The sequence below is a fragment of the Engraulis encrasicolus genome, chromosome 4, assembly GCF_034702125.1.
Source record: "Engraulis encrasicolus isolate BLACKSEA-1 chromosome 4, IST_EnEncr_1.0, whole genome shotgun sequence".
NCBI lineage: Eukaryota > Metazoa > Chordata > Actinopteri > Clupeiformes > Engraulidae > Engraulis > Engraulis encrasicolus.
Genome location: NC_085860.1, coordinates 36714019 through 36726518, shown reverse-complemented (window position 1 = coordinate 36726518; position 12500 = coordinate 36714019). Strand labels below are relative to the sequence as shown.

The following is a 12500-nucleotide window of genomic DNA, read 5'->3' as shown; positions in this document are numbered from 1 at the left end:
CAAGGAAAAAAATGTAGCACCGTGCGCCCCCTTGTGGATTTCAAAGATTACTGCAGTGACTTTCCTAGGCCTACTGACAGCGTTTTTATTATCAGTGTTGGGTCATATTTGAGTAATTAATTGAGTAATTTGCAGACATGGAGAGTCCCATACCATTCCCCACAGGATATTGTCCCCTGGTGCTACAACTTTCATCAGCATATTGTTGGGTTACTAACACCTAATGGTTTGATACACTCTTGAACACAGCTGTCAGAATAAAGGTTAAAGTTGCTTTCAAAAATACACCATTCTACTATAGAATGTATTTATACTAAAAATAAACTATTCGACCTCATGTCAGTGTTTGGCTTATGGGCTAGTAGTGCAACTGATAACCGGAGTGCTGATAATCTTCTATTCTAAACTGCAGGATGTGAAGCCAGGGGATGTGCTGCACAAGAAGAACATGTGGGAGATCATCGGGGAGAACTCTTCACCTGGCAAAGCAGGGGGAAAGGTATGCTCGCAATAGCCAAAACGCAGCCTTTGTAAGTTTGTATACAACAAAATCAGGGCTGTAAATGATGTTCTTTCATCACTAGCCAAAATGGCTAGTAGATGTCAATCTTACTATGCATACACATAGTCACTAATGGGTCAAAGTGGCTAGTTCGTTGGTCTTTTCTACCTGCCAAAGTAAAAATTCACCAGCATTTGGCCGGTTGGCTGGTGTTAATTTAGAACCATGAACACAATATGTTTGCCTGTTTTGGATTACAATCTCCTTATCAGTCCCAAGGAAGCTGGTTCAGAAGTGAGTCAAATTAAAGGTGCACTGTGTAATATGTTGAGTAGTTTATTTCCAGTATTCATGCTGCCCATTCACGAATGTTACCTTTTTCACAAATACTTACCAGCATCATCAAATTCTAAGTATTCATTATGACTGGGAAAACGGCACTGTTCATACATGACAAGGGGGATCTTCTCCATGGCCGCCATTTTGAATGTCCAGAAATATACACTTTTAGCTCCAGAATTTACTGTGCTTGGGTCATACTTGTACATACAGTATATGAGTTTATTATTTAGTAAATATCCATGAAAAGATCAAATTGGGTAGTTAGCAGCTTCAATGAGCAGCATAGTTGCAATACCTACTCTGGCCACTATCCTTCACAGTGCAAGGCAGTGTTAAATCATCTAATACAGAGGTCCCCAAACTTTTTACTCTGGGGGCCACATTATCGTTCCTGACTGTGATCAGGGGCCGGGATCAATCATGTGGGCTTTATACTAGTCCACTGTCTGTTTATAACCATAATTTCTAGCACGAAATAGTAAATCATTACAAGTGATTTGCAAAAGAAGTGGGTACTTCACATGTTTTTCAATTTGAAATACCACAGGTATTCCTTTTAATTTCTAATAACCATGTAAAAATACCAAGGAAAGGTTAGAAAAATATGGTGATGGATAGTTTATGAGTGATACAATAGAAATGGTAGGCCTGCTTATATTACAGTGAGATGAGAAGCCATCAAGACAAGATAGGATTGCTTCTTTGGGGCAGTTCAAATGGTGAGGTGCAGAGAGGTGGAAGGCCGGTCAAAGGGGCGTGGCGGGCCGCATCCGGCCCCCGGGCCTTAGTTTGGGGACCCCTGATCTAATAGAAGAGCCTGGTGTCCTCATGTTCTGAACTCAAATGATGTCAGCAGCCATTTATTACTGTATTAGGTTTACCATTTCCTGTACGTTAACTAAACCCGATTTATAGTTCAAGAGAGTCCTTGTGCACAAGCCCTCAGCAGCACAGGCGGTGGGAGCAAAAGTGCCAACTTCAGCTCAACATTGGCAGGAAAATGTGATCATATAAGAAAAATCAGATAACAATGCACACTGCTTACTATTCTTATTTCTTATTTTATTTCTTGATGCGAACGTGTTTCCTTCAGGCATCATCAGATTTGCTCTTGAAAAGTCAAGAAATAAAATAAGAAAAGAGAACAGTAAGCAGTGTGCAATGCTTTTTTGTAACTTTCATTTTAAAACCAGGTTTATCTCTTAACCATGTTCTTGAAATACCCGGTGCATCATTTAAAAATGTTTTTGTTTTAGGGACAAGTTTCTGGAAAGAAGTACAAATTTGTTGTGACCGGACATGGCAAATATGAGAAGAAACCATCTTCAGGTGAGACCATCAACCTATTAATGTCCGTAGTGGATTGGTTCAAATGGTTCTGAGACTAATTTCTAAACTTGAAGTAAAATGTGACATTCATACACCAAAATTAACACAGGTCATGTGTGTACATACACCCTATCTTATAGACAGACACATTTGCACTGCGTTCAGACTTAAGGCAACAATTTGTGCCCATAATATTCGTTTCTCATGGTGTCTGGGAATGTATTGAGTCCAGTGACAGATAAGTACTGCAATGCTGATTGTTACCAGTGAATAGAACACCATCTAGACATTTAATGAAACTTTGATCTGAAAGTGACTCAAGAAGACATATCACTGATTACTTAGGGAATTCTTCAGGTGCACTGTGTAATATTTGTACTGGTTTATTTCCAGAATCCATGCTGCCCATTCACAAATGTTACCTTTTCATGAACACTTACCAATTGCTCTTTTCATAGGGTACATGAAAAGGTGGATCGTCTCCATTGCCCACAATTTTGAATTTCCACAAATAGACATTTTTAGCTGCAAAACTTTCTGTACTGTTTGTGTTTGGTCATATTAGCAAATATTAGTTCATTGTTTAGTAACTATTCATGAAAAGATCAAATTTGGCAGCAGACAGAAGTTTCAATGAGCAGCATAGTTGCAATACTTACTCTGGCCACCATCCTACACAGTGCACCTGTAAAGGAAAAGCTACATCTACCGTATGTGCTAAAGCTTATTATTATTAAAGGGGCACAAGGTAGGATGGCGTTGTTTGCGTGGTGCCCGTGGCATGCCTGTTTCAAAATCTACACCGTTATGAAAAAATGTCGTTCTAATAAACTCGCTGTGAGACAGTTTTTCATCACAGAATGGCAGCAGTTGATACAAATCTGAATACGGTATCTTAAGCGATTTTTATATGAAAAGTGTTTCCCACGACACTCAGTCAAAAGGTTGCATTCGGGCTTATCTGACAGCGGACCGTGGAAGTGGTCGCGAGAGCCACCGTTCACTTACTAATGATTCACATAACCATCGGCCGACTCGGGACAGTGATTAATTAAAGTTTTAATCCTACCTGGAGCCCCTTTAACGCGACATAAGGCCTAAAGAAAACACCTTCAGATCCAGCTTTTACAGACAAATCACATTTAAGACATCGTTGATGTCCAAATGTGGCTTATTGGTGTTTCCTTTAATCATTTTTGACAAGTTACAGAGCTCGCAAGATGTGGTTCATGGCTTCAGCATCACCAAATAGTAAACATGTAAACTGATATCCAACACCACACTCTCCTTGCTGTACGTTAAGTCATAGTATGCCAAGTCAAAATATGTTGACTTCTTGTCTGGGTGGAATGTATAGAACATGCACAGTAAAAATTGCAGTGTTAATTCAACACTTCGAGTCAATCCAACATGAAGTGTTTTTGATGCCAGATCACTCTCTAAGTGTTAATTCAACTCTGCGTTTTACTGTGAGTCAGGTACAGTGACAATTCAGATGCAAAGAATGAATTGTAGTTGAATTTGGCATTAATGCAATGTTTTGATTACCTGAAGCCAGAGCTGCCATTTTCTCATGTGAAAACCGTCATGCTCAGTTGTACATTACATCCGGCATGCTTGGGACGGCACAGTGAAGCACGTGGGAAATTGTATTTTCTAGCTTTGAATCAAATATTCTTAATCTGAAATGTGTCCTCTCATGTTTACACTGTAAAAAAAAAGATGATTACGGGCACGCCTCCTAATCAAGCCATTTTATTAGAAAAATATATATAAAATTACATTTAAGCTGACACACAAGTATACTTCACAATCTGAAGCACCTTACATATCACTGTTGATACAGACACAGTGTACTCAGCTGCATTTTAAAGCCGTAGCAACCATGCATGGGGGAAAGCAGGCGTTCATAACTTACAGCATATATTCACAAATTATAACTTATGAAACAACAGCCTCTCACCACCATCAAGGAGCCCCTCTGTGTCCTCTGCAAAATGTCAGCCATGCACTGCGAACACCAGTCACTTTCCTCAGACGCAGCCCCACCCCAGCAATGCTTTTCCTGTGTGTGTGTGGGGAGTGTGAAAATGTCAAGCTTTTGTTACCAGACACCAGAGCCTTGTGACGTGGAACACATACGCACACACACACAGAGGCTGACCATCTCTATACCTTACCCTCGACAAAGGCATGCGGTGACCCTCAAGCATGCAATAGCTACCAGGATGTACAGTAGCATGCATTGCATATCCCATCTGGTATCCTTCTTTTGACGTGTTGGGGGGTAGCAATGGATTTGGACGGCATATAGGCCTGGTAATAATTTACTGCTTGCATCCCTTGTCACTGAAACCTCTCACCCAGAGTGTCTCCAGACAGTGCCCCATATCATGGTGGCTTTGCCCCCACCTACGCTGCACCCCGACTATCTCTTCTGTCCCATACTTATCCCGCCTAACTGCTATACAATCTTGGGCTGTGTTTCCCAAAAAACTCTTCAGCAGTAATAATGCCTAAGTAGGCTAGCACCTAAGGATGAGGTGCCCCTTTGGTAGTATATCAGAAATAGGTCTCACATCATCACTAAAAGTTTATACATACACTATTTTACCTCACACATGCAGAAGCATTTTGTTTGCATGTGGGACAAAAAATATTGTATGTACTAGGCCTATAAAATGATTGTAGGCCTATATAAACTTTTAGTGATGTGGTATATTGCCCAAGGGCCACCTCGTACTTAAGGACTACTTTGCTTTAAGTACAACTTAAGTGTTTTTGAGAAACACAGCCCTGGCTAGTGTTCAGTCAGCTGCTAATGTCTTCTGCTCTGTCAGACATGCCCGAGCGTTGGGATGTCAAACTGCGTACACTGAGGAAGAACAAGAAAAAAGACAGCAGTAAGCTCTCATGACCCACAATAGAAACGAATAATTACAATGACGTTAAGCAACAAGCTGTACATGGACTATGACTTATCATACGTAGCACCATCTTGAGGGTTGTACAGCATTTTAAATGAGGCCAGAGCGACCTGTCTGTGGCATAGTAATTTACTTCATGATGTGCTGTTAACACATGTTTAAAAGGGGATATTTGATAGTTTTGAACGTTTTGAATAGCTTATTATCATCATACATAAATCATGGAGGGCAAATAGAAGCTGCAACAGAAGTGTGTGTGTGTGTGTGTGTGTGTGTGTGTGTGTGTGTGTGTGTGTGTGTGTGTGTGTGTGTGTGTGTGTGTGTGTGTGTGTGTGTGTGTGTGTGTGTGTGTGTGTGTGTGTGTGTGTGTCTGTGTGTGTGTGTGTGTGTGTGTGTGTGTGTGAGAGAGAGAGAGAGAGAGAGAGAGAGAGAGAGAGAGAGAGAGAGAGAGAGAGAGATGATGATGATGATGGTGTTTATCATGTTTGCTTTGCTCCCTTTAAATTGTATAATGGTTATTCTGATGAAGAATGGCACTAAGAAAACTATTGTAGTGCCAAACATGAATAAATAAATAAATAAATACATAAATAAATAAATAATTGAATATGCAGTCTGTTGTTCCAAGTGCCAGACATAAAATATTATAGTGCCACACATACAAATAAATAAGTACAGTATAGTCTGCTCTTCAAGTGTAACCTAGGATTCGGAGTTTAAATCCTTTATTACCATGAATGACTCAGAGCTTGACCCGATTAATCATTAGAACTGTACACTATTTATTTAACAAGATATAAAGGAAAACAGATTACCCATCAGTTATGCTTCAGAAGATTTTGAAGAACTGAATCCTCTGGCCGTTCTGTTGAATTGTTTTGGTTCCTCGTCCTTGTTTTTGCGGCCTATGAGGCCCATTTCAAACACAGTGGACATCTTAGTCACTGGTCGGGACGCCGCTTCTCTCAGCCTCTTGGCGTCAAACTTTGGGCTGAAAAGGAGGACGGGCAGACGATGAGCAAAGGATGGAATCTCCAGGCTCTTATCCGCCGCCTTCTCCTCCATCTCTTTCTTCTCCTCCTCGGTTTTGTCGGCCATGATCTGTTGCATGATGTTCTCCTTGCTGGAGAACATCTGGAAGAGGACGGCGTCCCACATCATGGTGGCTCTCGGGGCGTCGTCGCCCTCTGTCTGCTCACCTGATGCTGGGGCCTCTTCCTTGCCTGTTGTTGTCTTGGCAGCTGTCGTTGGCACCGCTCCATTGGACATGTCTTTCTTTGTTGTTGCCTCAGTGGCAGAGTCTGGCTTACCCTCTGGGAACTTGGGTTCCTCCACTTCTACGACCATGTGTTTCTTGAGGCGCGACCATCCGCTTAGCTTCGATTTCAATCCTTTAGGTTTCTGCATGACTTTCAAGAGAGACTCTGCTTTTGGGAGGGTGCCGTCTTCTTTCTCTTTCTTTTCCTCTTTAGCTGCCGTGGAGTTTGGTTCACCAGCCTGAGCATCAGATTTCTTCTCTTCTTTGTTGGACTTTACTTCTTCTTCAGTTGACTTGTCCTTTGGTTTAGCAACAGGCTGGGCCTCAGTCTTGTCAGCTTCAGGTTTTTCACTGACTTTAGGTTTAGAATTGACGACGAAACCAATTAACTTTGAGGCTTCTAAAGCAGTGCCTTTTGGCTTCACTGGTTCTTTAGGCACCTCGGTTTGCTCCTTGACAGGTGTGCTTATATCATCTTGTTTCTTTGTTTCATCTGAGCCTTTCTCAGAGGTCTTTGCCTTTGAAAACATAGCTGCAATTTTTTGCGTTTGTGCAGTAACAGTTTTTGTCTCTGACGTGGTCTTAGGTGCAGGTGGTCCAGAAATTGCAGCTTTGGCTTTCGGTGTCTCTGGTGCAGGTGGTCCAGAAATTGCAGCTTTGGCTTTCAGTGTCTCTGTTGCAGAGGGTTTAGGCACAGCTGAGGTTGCTGGGCTCGTAGATTCTTTTACTTCAGTGACCTGTGGTTTAGTTTGCTCTACCACCGGCACTGGCACTGGCTTAGTTTTTGTCTCTTTTGACGCAGAAGGTTGTGTTGCCTGCTGGGGCTTTTCATGAACAGAGGCCTTAGTTTCTGTACTGGAATTTATTTCAGCTGGTATCTCAGCTACAGTGGCTTTTGGTTTCTGTTCAATAGGTACCACAGGTTTTGGCACTTCTTGTAAAGGTGTTTCCTTCTCCGCCACTATCTTTTCCTCGGCTTTTGGTGACTCAGTAGTCGGTGTTTTGGGTCTAGACACACTAAACGAGGGTGCTATCGTCTGTATACCCCCATGGGCAACATAGGCTGAGGGTTTCTGTTCAGTGGGCACCACAGGTTTTGGCACTTCTTGTACAGGTGTCTCCTTCTCTGCAACTATCTTTTCCTCAGGTTTTAGTGACTCAGTAGTCGGTGTTTTGGGTCTAGACACACTAAACGAGGGTGCTATCGTCTGTATACCCCCGTGGGCGACATAGGCTGATGGAGTCAAGCCATAATATGTTCTCGGTGTGCTCTTCATACCACCATGAATTGGGGTCCTGGGCCTCTGTCCAAAAATTGGTTTCAAGGACTGGGCCTGACTTTGGGCCGACGTTGGTTTTGGCACCCCTCCTGGAACTGTCAGAGCTGTTGCATCTGCTTTTGTCTCGGCTTGTCCAGTGTTTGCTGTGCTAAGTTTGGGAGCCTCCTGAGGGGATGTAATAGGCTTCTGTGGGATGGCTGAAGTCACAGATGTTGCTGGCACAGGTGTTGTAGTTAATGGGGATGGCTCAATAGCCTCTTTGACACTTGGCTGTGGCAATGTGGCCTCAGGTTTTGATGGGATTTCAGTAGGTACCATAGGTATTGATGTGACCTGGGCTTTAACCTGAACATCATTACTTGGAGCACTTACTTTGGGCTGTTCAGGCTCTAATGGTTTTGGGCTGACCTCCTCAGAAACAGACAGTTGAGTAGGGGTTTTAGATCGCCTTCCCTCCATGTATTCTGGGGAGACAGCAAACAGAAGTGGATTAGGCCTTGATATTTCAAGCACAGGTGTCGTGACACGGGTTATATGAGCTGAAGGGGTTTTTGGTCGGCCTCTGGGGGTCTTGGATGGCGTTATCTGGTGTGTTGGTGTTGTAGCTCTTGTGATTTCAATAGTAGGGGTTGAACCTCTTTTCAGTATAGATTTTGGGGTTATACCTTTTGTGGGATCTGATGGTGGTGGTGCTGCTGCTGCTGCTCCTCGCAGGTCAGCAGTTGGAGTCGTGATTTCAATAACTGGTGTGGTTCTACCCCTCACGTCAGATGTTGGAGTCGCCCCCCTTTTGACGTGCAAAGTTCTGCCCCTTTCAGAAGGGGAAGGAGACATACCTCCTCCTCTACTGTTAGATCTTGGTGCTAACAATCTCGTTGGAGATGGTCCTCGTCTCGGATCGGGTGTCGGGCTTCTACTCCTGGCCCTTGGGGATGGCGATCGTCCATAAAACAGTCTTCCTGACGATGTGTCATGGAGTGGGGCTGTTTCTGTCTCGTAATACGACGTTTTGGCTGTGTATATTGTAATCTGGGGAACTTCAAACATGGGTCTGGCAGGCTTAGTAACATCAAACACGTGAAACCTTGGACTTGGCGTTTTTTGGGCCACCACAGTGATAGGTATAAGCAGCTTATTACTAGGCTCAACAGTCTGAACAGGGGCAGTGGGCATCGCAGGAGCTGGGGCTGCAAATGCCACTGGAGCTACCTCCGGAACAGGTGCCAGGCCGGGGCCAGGGGCAGGGAGAGGATCAGGGGCAGGAGCAGGGACAGGGACAGATACAGGGATATGGACAGCAGCTGGGGCAGGGGCAGGGGCAGGTGGGATGTAGGGCATAGGATATGTTGGGGCTCCACCAAACAGCATGTGTGCCTCAGCATAGGTACCAGGCCCTGGTAGCGGGGATGCCCCGGCAGGTCGTGGTGGGGGCGTGTATGAGATCTGCGGTGTCATCGAACGAGCCACCTGTTGGCTAGGCGCTGCATATGGCTGCGGGGAGAACCTGGTTGCCGTGGGATACGTGAAGACCCGATGGTGGGGATAGGGGGAGGACACATGCTGGTAGAGGGGTTTGATATTGTATCGGGGGTGCAGCGTTGCACTGTACAGTGGCGTCTCGGGCGTCTTGGGGGGCGTGGAGTGGTCACTGTGTTCCAGGTCAGGGCTGGCCTCGTTCACAGGGGACAATCGGCGGTAGGGGATGGCAACCTGTTGGGCGGCCTGTTGGGCGGCCTTCTTCTTGGCACTTTTCTTCAGCAGCTTCTGAAGGCGAGCGTTGTCCTTGCCAGGTTTGGGCAGCAGGGGTGGGCGGTAGTGCTGGGACAGCAGGCCCGGACTGTGTAAAGCCCGGTAACTCATGGCTGCAATGAATTCAGCCCCCTAAAAACAGGAACAAGACACAAGATTCTTAAAAGACATTGTATACTTTACAGGTTATTAGTCATTTACAAACATTTGTAAATGCTTTGTTAAATGTTAATTATTATTAAATGTTAATAAAGTGTTTATAAAGCTGTCAATAAGTAGGTATTCTAAAGTGTTACCGAATTTCGGAAACACTTTAGAATAACTACCTATTCACAGCCTTATAAAGACTTTATAAATAATGAACTAATTATCAACAAATGTTTATAAATGGGCAAGAAATACTATGTTAACACAGCAGACACAGCGCAGTCGCATCGCATCGGTCCTGGAAGTTTCTTCTCCTAAGACCAGAAGGCATGAAACCACATAAAACTCACACACTAGAAGTTGATTCCCACTCCACTGTGCGGTCGTAGTTTGGTTATTAGTCATTTACAAACATTTGCAAATGCTTTGTTAAATGTGAATTATTACTAAATGTTAATAAAGTGTTTATAAAGCTGTGAATAGGTAGTTATTCTAAAGTGTTACCAACATTTCTTTATAATTAATTTTCTAGAACAGAAAGGACAGCTAAAAACTTAACCATTACAAATACTGTATGAGTGAAGCATGCACATTTACTGTATTTAGTGAGAATCTTTTTACATTACTTTGATGTATTTGTGTAAAATGTGACTTTTGCTTTTGTTTGTGTTGTTTTATTTTTCCAGGTGAATTATGCCAAGATGACTTCTAAGCAATGGACGACTGTTGGGCTCCTAAAGGGAAAGTGCATCTGGCGGTATTGTTCCACACAAGTCCTTCCCAGCCATCATGCCTCTTAGTAAGACATGCAGACTTAGACCCTGCTCACACGGATAGGGTTACTTCCTGTAAACACATCAATTTTTTCCCTCTGTTTGGGCCTTTCGTTTACACGTTAAACAAAATTCCTGCTCTATAAAACAAACAAAAAAAGCACCTGAAATTGATACAAGACAAACGCAAGCAATATGCATGCATTAAAAAAAAAAAAAAAAACAATGACTTGTTTGTCTGGTACAGCCAATTTGATGCCAAGTGATTCCACATTCCACACTGACTAGAGATTTCTAAGGTGACAATTGAGATTCCTTTTATACACCTGTTATGTAAAAAAATATATATTTTTAAATCGCATACGTGTAAATGAAGCCTTAATCTCCAAATCACACCGAAGACACCTGAAAGTAATGTTTTTATGCTCTCACTTGGACTCTTTAGCTTTAGCTTTGTTCTTATGAAAAACTGAAAGATTTATTTTCATGTCTAAGATTTCTGTCCATGATTTCTGTCTGTATTTGTGTTGTATGTAAAACATTTATATTGTATTACCCTAAAGGTACAAATGTTTTAGACTATGCAAACTTTACAGACCTGCAATCATTAAAAAAGAAAGTGGAGTCTGACATATGATCATCTATTCATTCCAAGCAGTGAAATACATGTTTGTTACATTATTGTTTTAACATATTGGACAAACTGCTTGCCTGAAACGAGTACATGCCGTATATGTTTGTTTATGTATTGTGCCAATGACCATATGGATCACCTTCTACTCTGTATAAAGTTACTACATTCCCACTTTTGAAGCTGTTTTGTGACTAAGATGACATTGTCCATTGGCACAAATTGGGTTTCATTCCCAGTAATTATTTGGGATACAAGATTCCACACATAACCTTTATTTTGTGTTTAAAAAAAAACACAAAACATTTCTTTTGCTACTATTAAGACCTTTTTTCTCTCATTTCTAATGTAGTGGCAGCATTTGAAAATAATCAAGCACTACAGTACGTAGGCCTTTGTTTATAGAAAGCTGAACACTGGAGTAAGACCCTTCAGTACGATACATTACGTCAATCCATGTTTTGTGGGACCTTTTTTATGAACTTATTATATTAGAAATATCAGTGTAACAGAAGTTATTTTTACTCTGAGCAAATTATTATTGCATAGACATTTTAGTTGCACTCCTACTTTGATTTCATTATTATTTTCTAACTGTTTTAGGCTATATTAAAATGACTCAAGTTCCATTCCTGTACATGTACCACAGCTGTTCTGTTGCGAGTTGCGACCCTTTAAATATACAGTGCATATGCAATAAAAAGCTTTTATATGATTGTACTTGCCTTCCAATCCTATCATTGTCTTCCTCCATGCATGCGCACACATATACATACACATGCACGCGAGCACGCACGCACGCACACACACACACAGATACATCACTGAAAAATACATTCCCTCCCATATGTAAATTGGAAACCATGTGGCATGCCTTTTGGCTTACATTTATGACACAGAGATACAGTAGACCTGTGTCAAACTGTGTCTGTTTCCTCTACTTCAAGAGGTTAAATAACAGGCTGTGAGAGACATCTGTCAGGGGTACAGAGAATAGTGATAGCAGGACTGGACTGGGACCGAAAAGTGGCCCGGGCATTTTTGATAAAGTTCGGCCCCAAACATGCGCAGGTCACTTACTGTACATACTATATCTTGACTGGCTGAAACCACTGTCTATATTGACGATGGACCGATGTAACTCCCCCTCTAATTTGCGGGCCAACTCCCAGGAAAACAACCACAACAACAACTGTATCGACCCCTGGGGACTGTTGGCCCACTGGGAAAATGCCCTATAGGCCAGATTACCGGTCCACCCCTGAGCGATAGGGAGGTGCTTTATTATACAGGTCAACTGAGGCTAGAGTTTGGAGTAGAGCTAGAGTAGAAGTAATAGCTGTTTATTGTCACTATACAACCACAGTGAGATGTAGTTCGGAACAATTCACAAATGCAAAGAAGCAGTATAAAAGAGTATGCAAAAAATATAAGTAAGCAAGCTACCATACTATGTAAAACAGTATACAATTCACTAACAATAAAATCAGGTGGGTATTTACAATATATGTGTAGGATATATTCCATCGATCAATCAATCCCACATACAGCACATTATCATA

At 42.4% G+C, this 12500-nt stretch overlaps 2 protein-coding genes across 5 annotated transcripts in view; one reads left to right on the top strand and one right to left on the bottom strand.

Annotated features, from left to right (window-relative positions):
• lsp1a (lymphocyte specific protein 1 a) overlaps positions 1 to 11658 on the top strand; it is a 47531-nt gene extending 35873 nt beyond the window's left edge. For both annotated transcript variants that reach the window (XM_063197316.1, XM_063197315.1), the window contains 3 exons: positions 413 to 499; positions 2101 to 2173; positions 10221 to 11658. In XM_063197316.1, coding sequence (XP_063053386.1) covers positions 413 to 499; positions 2101 to 2173; positions 10221 to 10246 — 186 coding nt within the window. In that variant the 3' untranslated portion in view covers positions 10247 to 11658. The remainder of the gene's footprint in view (positions 1 to 412; positions 500 to 2100; positions 2174 to 10220) is intronic.
• The window catches only part of prr33 (proline rich 33), a 10814-nt gene continuing 2226 nt past the window's right edge, over positions 3913 to 12500 (bottom strand). For 2 of the 3 annotated variants that reach the window (XM_063197312.1, XM_063197313.1), the window contains 2 exons: positions 5916 to 9519; positions 3913 to 5048 (listed from right to left, as the gene is read on the bottom strand). In XM_063197312.1, coding sequence (XP_063053382.1) covers positions 5923 to 9498 — 3576 coding nt within the window. In that variant the 5' untranslated portion in view covers positions 9499 to 9519 and the 3' untranslated portion in view covers positions 3913 to 5048; positions 5916 to 5922. The remainder of the gene's footprint in view (positions 5049 to 5915; positions 9520 to 12500) is intronic. The other variant, XM_063197314.1, reaches the window with a different exon arrangement.